The 16043-nt window shown below is 39.1% G+C and overlaps 1 protein-coding gene across 3 annotated transcripts in view; it reads left to right on the top strand.

Moving 5' to 3' along the window:
* gdpd5b (glycerophosphodiester phosphodiesterase domain containing 5b) overlaps positions 1–16043 on the top strand; it is a 43645-nt gene that overhangs the window by 13945 nt on the left and 13657 nt on the right. For all 3 annotated transcript variants that reach the window (XR_007808867.1, XR_007808868.1, XM_018698921.2), the window contains exons 2-5: positions 2937–3116; positions 13933–14036; positions 15630–15723; positions 15915–15974. Coding sequence is in view for 1 of the 3 variants with exons in the window: in XM_018698921.2 (XP_018554437.1) it covers positions 3000–3116; positions 13933–14036; positions 15630–15723; positions 15915–15974 (375 nt within the window). In the remaining 2 variants the exon portion in view is untranslated. The remainder of the gene's footprint in view (positions 1–2936; positions 3117–13932; positions 14037–15629; positions 15724–15914; positions 15975–16043) is intronic.

The raw sequence follows: 16043 nt of genomic DNA, 5'->3' as shown, positions 1-16043 counted from the left end.
TCAAATGAACCAGCGGTACTGAGTGTGACATTTTTGACTTTGAGGATACAAGTGGCTGTGACACTGGCATGAAAGGCTTTTGGAGGTAAACATGTTGCAACATCAGCGGCGTGAATCACTCGCTATAAAAACATGGAGACATTGCTGTGGATACAGGCTTAAACATTATAATTTGTCAGCAAGTGACAACATGACAGTGTTGAAAGTGGTTGTTACTTTGTCTCGATGAACGCACCAACAGAGCTTCACTGTGTCAGCTGCACGATTGTTTTTCGGTCTTAAAGGCTTGGTCGGCATGCCCAGACACATATCCATATTTGTCTCCTGTTCATTATGTTTTTATTTGTTGACAACCCTGAACCATCATTGATGTTCAGGTCTGCCAATATTAATAATAAATCATGCAATCCAGTTAAAATGTCATTTGGCATTTGTGTGTTTATGATACAGGGCATAATGTACATTATAAATGTACATGTACAATGTACATTATAAATGTACATTATGTCAATTTTATATTTTTGTGTATGGGATTTTTAAAACGTTAATTTCCAGTGGTTTGCCAAGTATACATACAGCTGTCTATATGCAGCATGAATAAAAAATGGAAACACTTTTGATATGTCTTGAAATGTAAGTATGGTTCTGAGATCATAAAATCTGTAACAGGTGAAGGAAACATGTCTCTAAAATGGCAAAACAGAAATGGAATGATAGGATAGCTAAAAAAACAGCAGATCCTGTGCTTACAAAGCTGTGATCTCCATCCACCCAACAGACATGGTTTATTCAGAAGAAATGTCTGACAGGCATAACAGCTATATGCCAGTTGTCAAGCACTGCCTGATCTGATCAAGGTCTAAATCCCTCAGCCTGCAGTGTAGTTGCTTGATAAGATTGGCTGCATGACAGCTAAATGTTGGGCAATACATTGGTGCAGACTCGAAATAAGATAAGATGATCATTGTTAACACACAGGTGCATAGTGTATTTGACCAGAGGTAGGACATAAAAACATGCCTGGTTTTGTCTGATGGAGTGTATCTTGTATCAGTCAGTAGGTAAAGCACTGCGTTAACCATGCCAGCAACAGGGGTTTGGTAATTCTCTGTGCTTAAAATGTTTGACTAAAATGTAGCATTTAATTCAGCAATTCTGATGTTATTCCATCTGATGAGCTCATCTAGACCAAACATGTCAGACTTCATCACAAGTGAGCTCTATATTTTGACCACATTTGTGAATTTTGTCATGGGAAGTTAAGAGTTTAGATTTTGGAGCTAGCGTTCTGTGCATTTGTGCTTTTCTTCTCCAGTATTTACACTTGGTGCCAGTGTTGTTTCCTCGCCTATGTCTCTGTTGCATTCTACAGATGTTTTCTAATCACAGTTGGTGTATGTTTTTAATGGAAGTACAGCACTTAACACTTTTCATTGTAGGGCATAGAGCAGCACTGCGTATTGCCTGTCAGAGACCCTTGTGGTCCTGCTGGGGTGGGCCAGATTCATTATACCCCCAGGTCAGGCCCTCCCTCCTCAGAGCAGTTTTACTAATAACAGGAAACATGGCCACTGCTGCAGATGCTAATGAGCAGCTGCCCAGAGCCTGAGACAGCCTGATTACAGCAGGAGGAGTGCAGTTAACATGCAGAAAGGCTCTGAAACATCAGATGAGACTGAGCCATATGCTAGCTGTGCTTCACAAACTGCAAGTAAAGAGGAATATCACCAGTTAAAAAGCTCCAGGGAAATAGCTTGGTGCGCATACACTCTTCATTGTGTTTGTTTGACTCACATCAGCAGAGAGATGCCATTAATTAGCATAGCTTAGCTTTGATAACACAAGATGCACTTTCAACCCCAGATTGAACTGAGGTATGTGTTTTGAAACTGCAGCAGCACAACAGGCTCCGTCATGTCCCTGGAGAGTGAGGTAAACTTGTGATAACAGTCAGCACTGCTGTAATGTCATTATTGTTATTATAGCTGATTGCAGAGTCTCAGTGCTGAGTCCGCAGTAGCTTAATGGGAGGACTAACTCTGAGTATTCACAGCTAACACAGCCTGGTTCTTCTTACCATGGTCACTACAACCGCATTAGTCAGGAAGGAAATGGTATCAGGGTGTCTGCTGTTCCTCCACACTGAGAGGGGGGTAGTGGAGCTGAAACAGGCAGCAGGGTAGGATGCCTCCCTGATATGGATCTTTGCACCATTTAATGCTTTATCTGAAATGTTTAGGATGACAAAAACCCTCTGTTTTTTTACAATGATCTAGAAAAGGCAGGAGAGAAGATAGGAAGACCCTTTTGGGTTCTGGTTTGGGTTTACTGCTTCAGGGGATTTTTGTTGTTTTGTTCAGTTGCCACGCGGCGCATAAAAGCTGTACAAAGCAGCATGCACCAATTTATTATTTTATTATAATTACTTATTTATTTATTGTTGATGTAAGTTGATGTCACTGTTACATAACATCCTTGTTACACCTGTTGGCCTTTTCTTTTCCTGGCATAAAAGGGAGACATGGCGCCTACATGCTGCCTTTTGGCCCAGATACGTATTGACTGTGTGATGTATTCGTGGTCACTGTAATTTAATGTGATGTTCAATACATGGTCGGTTCACCAAGCCCTTTGCAATTTCATTTTCCTTTCTTTCTTTTTTTTTTTACCTTGATCATATTGATGAAAGCTCCTAGCAGTCTCAGTTGTCATTGGAAACGGGAGCTGGGAAACAAGGTCTTAATTTGAGGCTGGGCTTTGTATCAAAAGCATGGTGCTTTTCAAGCCAGCATGTGTTTTCTATCAAAGTGCCAGACATGTTATTCCAGTAACTACTTGTTCCATGGATTGTCCAGTGTGGTCTTTGTTGTCCCGAACATATTGTAACCATGTTGTTTGCTCCATCATATCAACACTTTTTTTTTGTAATCTTACAGGATCCTTCGTAGTCAGTGGGATGTTAGAGCTCTGGAAGCAGGACCAGGACTGACTGAAGGAGCATGGTGAAACACCAACCCCTCCAGGTCTATGAGCGCCAGCTGTGTTTGTCATGTATCACTGGGATCTACGGTTGCCGCTGGAAACGCTATCAACGTTCCCATGATGACACCACCAAGGTGAGAGGCAGAGGAAACCCTTTTAGTTGATGAATGAAGTAAACCAATCAGAATTGCTGTGCATCATGGCTGCCAGAGATTTAAATAACACACAATGGCTTGTTTTTATAGAACACACTCTTTAGTCTGACACACTGTAGCATATTGCAAACAGTGCCTTATACAATACAGCATTTATTTCACTAGATAATACACATCACTTGAGTGCCTTCAACAGCCAGCCTGTTCATGACATTTGACTTTGCAGCATCATACATCTGAATCCTCCACATTTTACAGATTTACCCAAGTTTTATATCTGGAAGATTGCAGATTAAATCTTTTCACTGTGATGAAAAACCCTTTAGATGGTTTGATATATGCAATTGTAAAAACAGCACTGGTAAGCAGAGAACTAGAACTATCTCACAAGATCATTATGAGCTGTACACATACACAGCATGCACACATGCGCTTACATCAAGGTTGGCAGCAAATGAGACCTCGATTGTTCCATTCTGTGTAATTTATCTTGTCAAGGTCATTTTCCATGGTAACTGCACAGCTGTCCTGAGAGAGATCAGTGATGAATGATATCAGCATGTCTTTTTAAAAACACGAGTTTCTATGATTTTTTTTTATTGCAGGTTTTAGTTTTCCCTGTTGGTTTTGTAAATCTTCCAATGACCCTACAACCCATGGCTTGACAAAAATGCGTGCTCAAGAAAATCATTACATTCCTCTTCTTGATTTTTGGCTGCTGAATTTAAAAGCTATTACTGTAGCTGTTATATCAATGTGAGTTTTTTCACGGCTCGACAACATGGCTGTGTAGGAAGTGGAAATATTCACAGGTACTCTGTTGCTGAATGTACTACTAAGGAAAAAACCTGAATGCCACAGCAGGCTGTAGTGTACAGTCTGTTTGGCATCCACAGCAGTGTGCTCTTACTCCTCATGGTCTCTAGATACCCTACTGGTGTTTGTCTTTCAACACTGATTTACAAAGAACAATTATCTTTGACCAAATATGTCCTTGCTGGTTTATCCTCCATTCAGTAACCTTGAGCTTTCCACATAGAGGCTCATTCAACATTACAATACTCCACTGTTTCCAGTCTGGAATCATTCTTAATTAGTTTAATCAGATTTTTTTTAACCTAAAAAATGCTGGCCGTACCTCACATCTTCACAGCGTTGTTTTAAAGTTAAGGCTTGGTTTTAATGTTCAGGTTAGAATTAGGTTTAGAATGGGGTTAGAATTAGGTGCTTAGTTGTGATGGTTGAGGTTTGGGTAAGGGGCTAGGGAATGTATTATGTCAATGAGTGTTCTCACAAAGGTAGGAATTCAAGTATGTGTGTGTAGGGCTTACTATATTAAGTACAGAGCCTGGCGGCAGTTTAGTGCAGATATACTGCAGGTGTTCTGTATAGGGGTCACATTTATCATAGCCTGGGAGGACTATGAGATAATGAGAGGTTGTGAGTGTTGTATATTTGGCAGTTAAATTATTTTTATGCACTTAAAGGTACATTTTAAACTAAGCAATTTTTAAAATGAATGTTTTATCATTTAAACATTTTTTGTAGCTACACTTAACCATCAAATACAACCCCCAACCAAAGAATACTGCAGTGCATATTTTCTAGTTTTAGGCACATGCCAGGATAAGTATCACAGCCTGTGCAAGATGAGTCCTGTCCCATGTGTCCTGACCTTTTCCTTTATCTCTTCCATTCTGTATTTAGGAAGGACATGCAGGTTATGTTGCTGCAACAAACTCACACACAGAATATAAGCATGTGTGTGCTCACACACACACAGGCACACAGTTGAATGATTTATTTATGCCCACATACCATACTGTAGACAAGCAGAAACCTAGGACACACACAGTAGACTCATGTCACACAGCACACACAAAGAAGCACCAAACAAAATATATGGCCTTCATATGAGGTGTCCAAACAGGCACAAATAACACAGGCAGGTAAGGGTGGTTATCACTGATAGCACTTCATATAAAAAGCATAGCATAACTAAATAAAGAGATATTGATTTTTTTCCCTCCCATGTTGGCTGGAAACTGGACACCACGTAGCTCTGTTTCCTGTTGCAAGTGGTTGTCTTTCAGGCCAACTGACAGGATGGTGCAGAGTCAGCATTATGTGCTCATTCTTTGTTTTGAACGTGCAGTGTTGGGTAGCACTTGTCTTGACCTTAGCATAAGAAGCTTCACAGTCAGGCACGTGTGCTCTGCAGGCTGCAGAGCATTTTCATTCGGTTGATTCAATCTATTTTCCCCCTTAACATTCTTTTACCTTGTTCACGTAATGAATGGAGAGAACTGGAAAAAAGAATGAGCCACTGCTAAGAGTGCAGCTTTGTCCTTGTGCTGTCAGAAGTGCTATTTATTTGTATGTATTTATTTGAGCTGTCGCAGGTCGAGGTGATGTCATATAAGACTGCATCTTTAACGATCCCAGTAAACAAACTGTGACCAATCAAGGACAGGTATCAGCTACATGTAACTGGACCTGAGCGAATCACAGAAGCGTGAGAACTCCGAATCTCATGTTGAAACAACTGTAGACTCATTCATAATCCACAAGTAGATCATGCTATTTCTCTCCTCTTTCATCTTTGTTCACTGTAATGAGCCGTTCAGGTTGACTGGCTGTCTCAGCGAAGCTGCTTCTGTCTGTGTTCAAGGTGCTTTGTAGGAAGACAGCCCACGTCATGCCGTGCAAGCCGATCTGGCCTCTCAGTAATAATTGAAAGTATTTCCATTTAGCCAGTCGTTACCATTCAGTCACACAAAGGCTTCAAAAATAGAAACTAAGCTGCTCTGCCATCATTTGTCAGTGATCTTGTGGTCTTCGTTGACCCTGTACTGTCAAGTATTGGACAAGGCAGACATTGCAGTTACCTAGAATTGACAGTAACACTCACTTGTTCGCAGGAGTTATGGTGACTCGACAAATTAAGAGTTAAAATGGCAGGAGACTGGGAAATCAGATGAGCTGAATTCAAATTAGGTTGGAAATGTGCTCATAAAATTATTCTCTCATCTGTCCCCTGAAGTTTCATTTCTGTAATGATTTCAACTTTTGGACCAATGACTTCTCTATTTCTAAAGGATTGATTGAAAATCCAGCTAATTTTTTTTTCTGCATTTTGTGTGTCTGATCACATACCTGTCTACTCATTTTCCCACCAGCTGTCAGACTGAAAGGTCATAAGCTTCAATAAATCAGATGTGAGGTGACTCTGATGAAGCTGAGGGTCTGATCTTTAGTGATGCCTTTAGGGATTTTGACTTTGGTGATTAGCTATTAATATGCATATTATATATAATTCAGTGAAATATCAGTATTAGCATTATTTCAGATCTTTAAGATAAAGCCACATTATTTAATCACCTTATTTAATCACCTATCTGGTTTTTGTTTTCTCTGAATGCTTTTTGCTTTGTTAATAGTTTGCTAACACCTACCTGTTGTATCAGTGTGTGTCATTCATGCTGTGTTTAATGCAGTTTCATTCTCTCCACTCTCATAATGATGGATTGTCATCAGCAGTAAATATTCGTCATATTCAACATCATGAGTCATGAGTGCAGTGTTTATGAATGATTCATAGGTTGTTAATGAGTCAGCAGTTTTGATGTAGTAAAACTCTCACACTATGCTGAGAAAAAGTCCAAGCAGGGTCACACGAAAATAAGTTCAGAAATGACAACACAGTTATTTCATTAACTGAACATGTAATAACAGCTAGAATTAACGTGATGGCTGTGTTCACTGTCAGCTCACTGGTTGAGGCAGAATAGCTCCAATCCCTCTGAGTGATTTCTGTTTGATTTGTGTTTCTAATTGAATCATCTACATTAGCTTGTGTATCCAGTTATGATTGGTTCTAATCCCCAGTGTCTTTACACGAAAGGAAAAAAAACGTTGGAAATTAAAACCATTCATCTGTTTCTGAACACCCACAGTATGTTTCTACTGTTCTGTGATATTTGTTGATATGGCACAAGCCAGCTTTTTTGTTAGTCGATTAATGGATTGAGTCCCCTTCCAAACAAAATGCCAAACAATACCTGTTTACAGCTTCTCATGAATAATAATCATCTTGTCTTACGTAAACTAAATATCTGCAGCTTTTGGAGTGTTAGTCAGACAAAACATTAGGAAATTGTCATTAGGTTTTTTGAGTATATTTTGATATTTTACAGAAAAAATACTAAAAGATTAATCAAGAAAATAATCAGCAGATTATTTGAAAATGAAAGTAACTTAATTGCAGTTAGTAATGATGTCTTTTTGACAGTAGAAATTATGGTCTGGTTGTGGGCTGCTGACTTCACCATATTGCCTCAAAAGATGTCAGTCAAGCAGAATACTGTACGCTCACATGTTCCAGATAGTGAAACCAAGGATTTATTTGTAGCTTCACTTAAATGTCATCATACTTCAAGGCAGGGTTGCCACTGTCTGGTTTATGGTCTAAATGTCTGTACACTGTACAACATTAATCAGGATGTATATACACCAGTGTCTAAATACAGGGTAAAATCGAGGTTCAGCTCAGAAATAGTGTGTTTGTTATATTTTTCCATTTTTAGGATCTCCGTCCTATTTTTGCAGACACTTTTACGTTTTGTGCTTGGCTCTGGTGACATAGCTGCAGTATGAAGCAGTGCACACCCAGTGTGAAATGCCAGGGACTTATCGGGATATGCTCAGGAATGTGACAAGGGACCGAAGTGTTAAGTCCAGTGAAGATAGAGACCGAGAGAGAGGCATGTGAGGCTGTGCCGTCAGCAAAAGTATAACAGCTACAACAGCTTTGTCTTTTTTTCTATTCCTTCTCTCCTACATTTACATTAATTTACAAGTTCATTCACACCAACCAATGTGTTTGTGTTTGTTTGCATGTGTCTGTTTTCATCTTTGACAACAAGTTGATTCAGGACAATCCCACACCATATTTTCTCTCCACAGTGTTGGCCTGTTAGATGGCAGCATACTGAGACAAGCTGCCATACCTAATTGAATGCATCATTTAATTGTGTGTTAATTATATACTAGCAGAGGTCTGCACTGAAATGATCTGCCCAGAAATTATCTCATAAATGTTAATTAGCATGTGTATATGTGAATTAAACCAGCAAATAATAATACATTGGTTGTATTTACATATTTTCTAAGCTTCGGTATTGTGCTTCTGCTGACATTCTCAGCATCTCTTAGAAGCTTGTCAGTACACTAGTACTATTTGTCTTCCCTCTGATGACTAATCTTGTCATTTGTCAGTATGCACTGTAACCCACAGAGACTGCCATTCCCAGAGTGTTATCACTGCCAGAAGCACATAATCATTTGAGTACAAAAAGTCCCCTGAAAGTTGTCTTGTTATATTGATGCTGACAACTTTCATGACACAGGATTACATGATACAAGGACAACTTTTTCGTGTAGTTCTCACACATGCAGTAGCCAGCACAGACCCGAACATGCTTAATTAATGTTACATGTGAGTTCATACTGTAGTTCCACAAAAGAATGCTGTGGGAGAAATATGTGCAGTTATTATTATACTAGTAATCCATATGCTTGCCTGTGTGATTTATAGACTACTCGGCTGTTTTCTTTCCCTGTGCACTGCTGTTAAGGGGTCAGAGTAAAGCACAGAAGACTTGTGTATGATAAGATAAAATAATCCTTTATTAGTGCCACAATGGGGAAATTTACATGGTGGCTCTGTTTGTAGGTTTGACAGCTTGAGGAAGATTTACACATATAACAGAGCTGAACAATTAGTCACAATATTATCCAAATCACAATATGGCCCAGTGCAATATCCAAATAACAGGAGCTTCAGTTTTTTGTAAAACTGGTAAAATGTGTCACTACATATCATTATAAAAGAAATATTGTAGTCATCAACTTTTTTATTATTGTTTTTTCAGTGAAAATGAAATTAATAAAAACACTAAAATCATGATTCATATCACTACATTGCATAACTTGACTTGTGAATCTGCAGATTATCTAGTTTTGATGTGTGAATGTATGTATTTATTTTATTTGCTTTCATCTATGTTCCATATCAGGCCTCAGGCTGACCTGGAAATCAAATGCAAATTGGAGTCGATAGCATTACCATATGCTTTGTTAAAATAGTATTACAGAATGTGTGTGTGATTTCTTATGTGTGTCTACATAAGTGAACATGTCCATGCATGCATGTACTGTACAGCAGAGCAGCAGCTGAGCAAGAATAATAACCCTTCTAACCCCCCCTTGTTGCCCAGATCCAGTTTGACATATTGAAGCATTCTTGGAGGGACAAGAGAGAGCGCACGGATTGTTCAGTAATGTTGGCATTACCACTAGGAATTGTGCACAAAGGGAAAAGGAGGGCAAATGAATGTCAGAGAGCCTCTGTATTTATTATCGAATCAACATTTCGGAGGGACACTGCTGCAGTCACCTCATAATGTGACCACTTACTGTACATGTCTAATTTTTCTGGTTTTCATTTGACTGGGCAGAAACAGCAGCAAGTCTACACAAAAATGTTCAGTATTTAAAAGTCACTTTAGCATACAGTAAATCTCTGTACAGTAATCTGCTGCAGTAAATTGGTGTAGAAAACGACACCCACCTGGCACTCCAAATGATCTTCACCAGACACCACACACAGATATATACTGCAGTAAGTGGATTGAATAAACTAAATTCAGACTAAAAGACCTGACACTTGGCTGTTTAAAACTAACCATTTCTATGTAGAAAGCAATGGAGCACAAATGTTCTCAACTAAAGAAATATTCAGGAAATATTAACTGAATACCTTTATGGTAGTAGTTCAACGAGAAAATCAGCGATGGCATCAGCGTCTCCCAGAATGATGGCAAACATTTTAAGTGGCTCTTCTACCCTAAACACTACCAGATTATTGCTGTAGACAGATGATAACAATCCAATAAGCCTGTCTAATAAATATATATTGGCTGCTGCAGTCGTAATCAACGTACAGGACCTGCTGTGAGCCTTTTAAAAGTCAAGACAAATTAAAAAATAAAAAATAAAGCAGAAAACCACTAAGGGAAGCAGAAGAATAAAGTTGTGTTAGCTATCATTGCCGTATATTTCAATATTATTTGCTGCTGTCACTTGAGTGATTCCACTACCGTTGAATATTTCTGAAAAAGGGACGATGTTGTCCTCTTTCTCTCCTCACTTGCTTTTCCCAGGTGTTAATTCCCTGACGCAATTTCCTCTGATGCAGTGGTGAGTCGGCTACGATATACAGTATACTTTATAGTGACTGAAAAAGGCAGTAAATCCTTAGGAGATGTATTAAGAGTTGTAGAGCATTCCTGAAGCAAAGTGCAAACGGAGGATGTTATGGAATGCATCCTTTTTAGGTTTTAATATGAGTGTTTACATGCTGCAGTGATATTTGCCTTGATCTATTTAATCCTCCTATTTTTAGCAGGGAGGTTTGTTCTATAAGGCTTATCCATGATTTCCATCCTTCCATACGTCATTTTTAAACTATATTTAATCTTAACTATTGCAGCTACATTCTTCAGAGCAGCTGCACAAAGGGTCCTTGATGAAACATTATTCTATTTTTGAATTACTTTTTAATTACAGTTCAACCACATAATTTGATTTGAATTGAAGCCAATTTAATAGCTGACTTTTCCCAAGGAGAACCTTGTCCTCTTTTGTCCTCTGTGATTTCTCCAAGGCGCACACAGCATGACCAAAGTCAGAATAATTATCAGAGCAAAGCATAGATGTTCGTTGGCATGTGCTGCTCTTCAAACAGTCTGATTCCCAGAGCTTGTGATGTTCTGATTTCTGTTGCTGCATCAGTCTGTGCCATGAGGTGTTGTGCCCAAATAAAGTGCCAGCCATGCAGAATGTTAATGTGATGTCACCAGGGCAGGCCAAGTCTTGTCAGGCTGGACAAGCTCTGCTGCTGAGTTAGCTGGGAAACAGGAAGAGAGAACATCAGGCCTAACAGGGTGTTAAAATCTTTAGTAAGGGAGAGATGTAAGGTTTTCTCCAGTTTCTGTGTTTGACATAGAAACACTAAAAGCTGGAACCTTTACTATCTTTCATAAAACATCCAAAATATTTACTCCCTAAAACCAGAGAGCTACACGACCGCACTGTTCTGTACACATTGTATTGTAGTTGAAACAAGATTTTCTCTGCAAGAAAGAGATTTAGATTTACCCTGCAATAACAGATGGCTAATTCTCATATTTTGGCTGATATAGCAGTGTGAGTTATTGACACAATAACAAAACCCCATTAGCTTCAGATCTCTGAAATGACACTGGGACACAGTTTATTAGATGCTCTGATTAAATTAAATAAACCTCATCTTAGGTAACTTACTGAGTGCACCATCACTGCTCTCTCAGGGGTGTCTCAGGTCATACCCATCATAATCCAGAGGGGAGGAGAGGGTGGAGGAGTGAGAGAGTGGGGGGGTTGAACAATGTCACCTCTCAGGAGCAAGGTCAGATTTCCCAGGTGGTTCCAGGTAATCATTAAGGACCATGGGAACCAGGGTTGGTGCTCTTTCATCAATGAGCAGAGCTGCCTCCCATGGAGACGATTGGATTGTTGTGATCTTTGCCATTAAGACAACATTTCTAATGTTGGTAAATGTGTTTTTGCAGAGAAGGTTTAGAAAAATAAAGGTAAAAAGAGTCAAACAGTCATCTTCTTTTTTATAAAGAGAGCCTTTATGTTTTCAAGGCTCATTTCCTTTTTATAAAGGGAGGTGTGTGCAGACTATAATTATTTGGATGATGCCCATATTATCTGATGTAAGAGAAGCTTCTTACATAATAAAGTTTTTTGGACACCTCTGAAATGTTCTTCAGAAGCCACGTCCAAATATGAGAGGAGATTGAATTCAGCATTCCTCCAGGCTTGTTTCCCTTTTTTGTACAACTGATCACTGTCACGCCATAAAACCATGCCCAGAAATTAAGTAAAACATCATATCATCATGATTTCCATGTTAATTCTGATCCAGGTCTGAATGGTGATATAAACAGGTCAGGCAGGCTGTCTTACCTGTGTGTCACATCAGCCAGTTGAGGCGATAATAATCTGATCCTTGGCACGTGCAACAATGGTGCATTCAAGGTGATTAGAGTCTTTACCCTGACACTGCAGTGTGGATAATGTGCACATACAGGTGATTTTAGGATATTTAGGCAGCAGCCAACAAATATGGATTAGTCTATTGCTTTTTCTCGGTTAATCATCCTTTTTAAAAAATACCCATCAGTTCTGGGAGCTCAAAGTGACATTTTCAAATTGCCTGTTTTGTTCCAGCACCAGTCCAAACCCCAAAGATTTTAAATTTACAGATGTAGAACAGACAAAGGCAGCAAATATTCACCTTTGAGGGGCTGCAACCAGTGAATGTTTGGCATGTATACTTTGATCAATTATCAAAATGCTGATCAATTAATCAAATAACTGACTGTTTTGTGCCAAACAACATGTTGATATAACGTACATATATCTTTACTGCTCATGCAAATGTGTTCATATATTTTGCCAAATGTGTTTTGCCCTTGATTACCTTCCTAAATACATAGAAGACTCTCGACCTCTATAATGTTTACAGTTACAGTTGACCTATCTCAAACTCAAAACTCAAAACGTCTTGTCATTCAAAACTAGTGCACAATTGAACAAAATTCCTTGCATCTGGTTCCTTTTTAACAATGATGAATAAATAATCTAAAAAATATATAAAAATAAATATGATATAAAAATATGTATGTCTAAAGATGAGACTGACTGAGAAAATGTGTGTTGCGTAATTTGTTCAGATGACATAAAAGTCAAGGCTCTGAGCAAGCCTGACTACTCTTTTTATCTGGAAATGTTATCAAAATATGTGTGTTGTTTTCTCACACCCTTTCACTTCATGTGTTCACTGGCGTCAGCTGATAAAGCTCTGTTGCTCTTTAACCTAGAAATGTTTTTCTATTAACATTGTATGTGTGTGTGTGACACCCAAAGGTTAGCAGCACATTTTAAGTCGGCCAATGTGGCTGCTGCTCATGGTGTCCAAGGTGCACTGAGTTTTCTTTAAATGATGAACAGTTTTCTGCGCTTTACAAAAAAGGTCAAAAGGTTCTTGTATGAGTCACAGCAAAAGTGTAGACGGATTTAAAGTACACTGAAAAAGTGTACATATTCTCCTGAGTATGGCCTAGGGGTGCGTTTCTGTCTGTCTGTTTCTAATGATGTCGCCAGTTCAATATTTGCCATGGTACGAAAGTGCACGGCAGATGAGGACAGTAATTAGTTGGCCTGCATGTGAAGTTATTAAACGTTATTCCTTGATAATGAGCAAAGTGTATGAGGGAATACTCACTGTAAAGGTCAGCAGCCAGGTTGACACTGTGTGCTCAAAGTAGATAAGTTTGTGGAAAGTTTACTTGCAATGAACTCTGTCTCTGAAGATCTGGAAAAGTTGAAGTTGTAATTGTCAGTCCAATCCAGTAAATTAAACTGAATGTGTGTGGGAGGATTTTGTATAAAAATAATAACAGTGTTTATATAATTGGATGATATAACAGTGTTTCCATAGCAGTAAATTTCTAGTTATTTCCCTTCTTTTGTTGTTCTGCATTAATTGTCACATCATGTAGCAGTGAATATGCTTTTAGAGTTATCAAATGAATTTTAATTATATAAATGAATCAAATATAGTGGAACCAAAGAAATAATTGATTATGTTTGTATGTGTGTGTGTGTGTGTGTGTTTGCACAGTGGGAGCTGCTGTGGTCCCTCATCCTCCTCCTTACCTTCTGTCTGCTGCTGGTCTGGTTCTACTTCTGGTGGGAAGCACATAATGACTACAATGAATTCAACTGGTGAGTACACAACCAAACTGACTGTTCATGTATAGTGCAGCCATGTCAACATTAGGGCCAGACGCCTGGTCACCATATTGTTTTGGCTGTAAATAGATTCTATCCATGCTTGTTGGTTTCATCTGCTTAATCTGTTTTCTGCTGTAATCTGAACACAGACCACCCAGCCCTTCCACAGATTAGACCATTATATAACAGAGATGGGCTGCCCAACATTTCCTATACTGTACTATCACTCTGCTCTGTGACACATTTATGTAAAAACAATTTATGTGACTGAAAACATTATACTGTAAGCTTCCACAAGTAAGATTAACGCAAAACCGATCCCTTATTAACTGATTCCTTAAAGCACAAGTAACAATACGATTTCATACTCACATTACAAAATTTGATATTGTGTTGTTTTAAGTCTTGCATGATCAAGGTTATGAAAGGTTCTTGTAAATGCCATAGTACAAAAAGGCTACTGCCGTGTCCCATCGTGTCAAATACACTGGTGTTTCCTGCCGTCTACCTTTCCCCTCCCCCTCTCCTCCTGCTCTCAGGGACTTCTACAATGTCACCTTTTCCTCTTATTATGATCTGTTACCTTCCATTACCTCCTCTTACAATCCTTTCCCATTTTCCCTTACCTGCCAATAACCTTTTTCTTTTTTTCTGTGTGTATTTTCTTCGTCCTCTTTTTTTCCACTTCCCCCGCAAACACATACGACGCTTTTATCAGCAATCTCAGTAGTGTGTTTTTTATCTCTGGATACCGTTTCTTCGGAGGGCAGACATTTGCTATTTCTTTTTAATAGGAAGTGCACAAACTTCCTGCCTTCTTCCTGCTTTTAATGTGGGTTCCACAGATAATCACAGAGATGACATCCCTGCCCTTACTCTGTGTGTTCTAGTGATTTAGCAGCAGGGAGTGTTCAGTCCATCTGAGGTCTAAATGTATTCACACAGGGCTTGGAGCATCAGCACTAAGTGACCGTGCTGCGACTCTGTGCCACTGGAATCACTGATAAGGCTTTGAATGTAATTAGTGCTATAGGCCCTAGCTGCCATGTCAAAAGACACACACATTTTTTGATACACCCATTGTCACTGTTTTAAGCACTACAGCTCAGTGCAACATGGATGTATAATTATGCATGTGCATTTGCGTGTGTGCAATTATGTCTGGCTGCATCTGTTTAGAAAAAAAAGAAACAAGTAACAATTGAAGGCTGGATATTTTTTTGTTGCTTTCTCTGTCTGACTCTCACACTGCAGCTCCTCCATAAGACAGCAACCAGCTGTCAATAATTTGCCACCCACCCATTGATAATAACAATCACATGATCTCTTTGGTCTGATCTCTGCCTATAGCCCAACAATAGTGTCTGCGGTCACTAAGGCTGCTGTCTTTGTTGTTTCTATGTTAGTTTTATTGCAACAATAAAGCATTAAGCTCGAGGGTACTTGATGGGTGTCTGCCAGTGTGTCAAAGTCCTTGAAAACACCAACAGTCTACCAGTGGCTCAAAGCTTTTATTTTGTACAGTATGCATGCAGGTGAGCGCTCAAATCACAAAAAGCTTCATTCATTCTCTTGTTCCTGCAGGTTCCTCTATAACCGCTCTGGGGAGTGGAGCGATGGCACCGTTCCCATCCTGGCAACCACTGCCGCTGGCTTTACCTATATTGCATTTTTAATGGTCAGTCCCATGTCAAATATTCACTAAACATGTTGTGCTCACTACATGTCTTGATGAGGCACCTTTTGAATTGTCTGTTGCCAGGAAGAAATAGTTACATGCTGAACAAGGTGAGATCTGTGAGGCAGCAGACTTGTTTTTGAAAGTTGTTCTCTTATTTGCATGTTTCTTGTTTTGTTTTGTTTTTTCAGGTTTTAGCACTTTGCCACATTGCACTCGGGCAACAGTTAAATTTGCACTGGCTCCATAAGGTAATGTGCCAAATGTGGGACCAACTGTGTTTGTGTGAGAGTGGGTGGAGAAAAACTTGAGAGGTAGAA

Source organism: Lates calcarifer, linkage group LG21 (genome assembly GCF_001640805.2).
Source record: "Lates calcarifer isolate ASB-BC8 linkage group LG21, TLL_Latcal_v3, whole genome shotgun sequence".
In the NCBI taxonomy this organism is placed as follows: Eukaryota; Metazoa; Chordata; class Actinopteri; family Centropomidae; genus Lates; species Lates calcarifer.
Note: the sequence above shows the minus strand (reverse complement) of the source record. Positions and strands in the feature narration are given on the sequence as shown.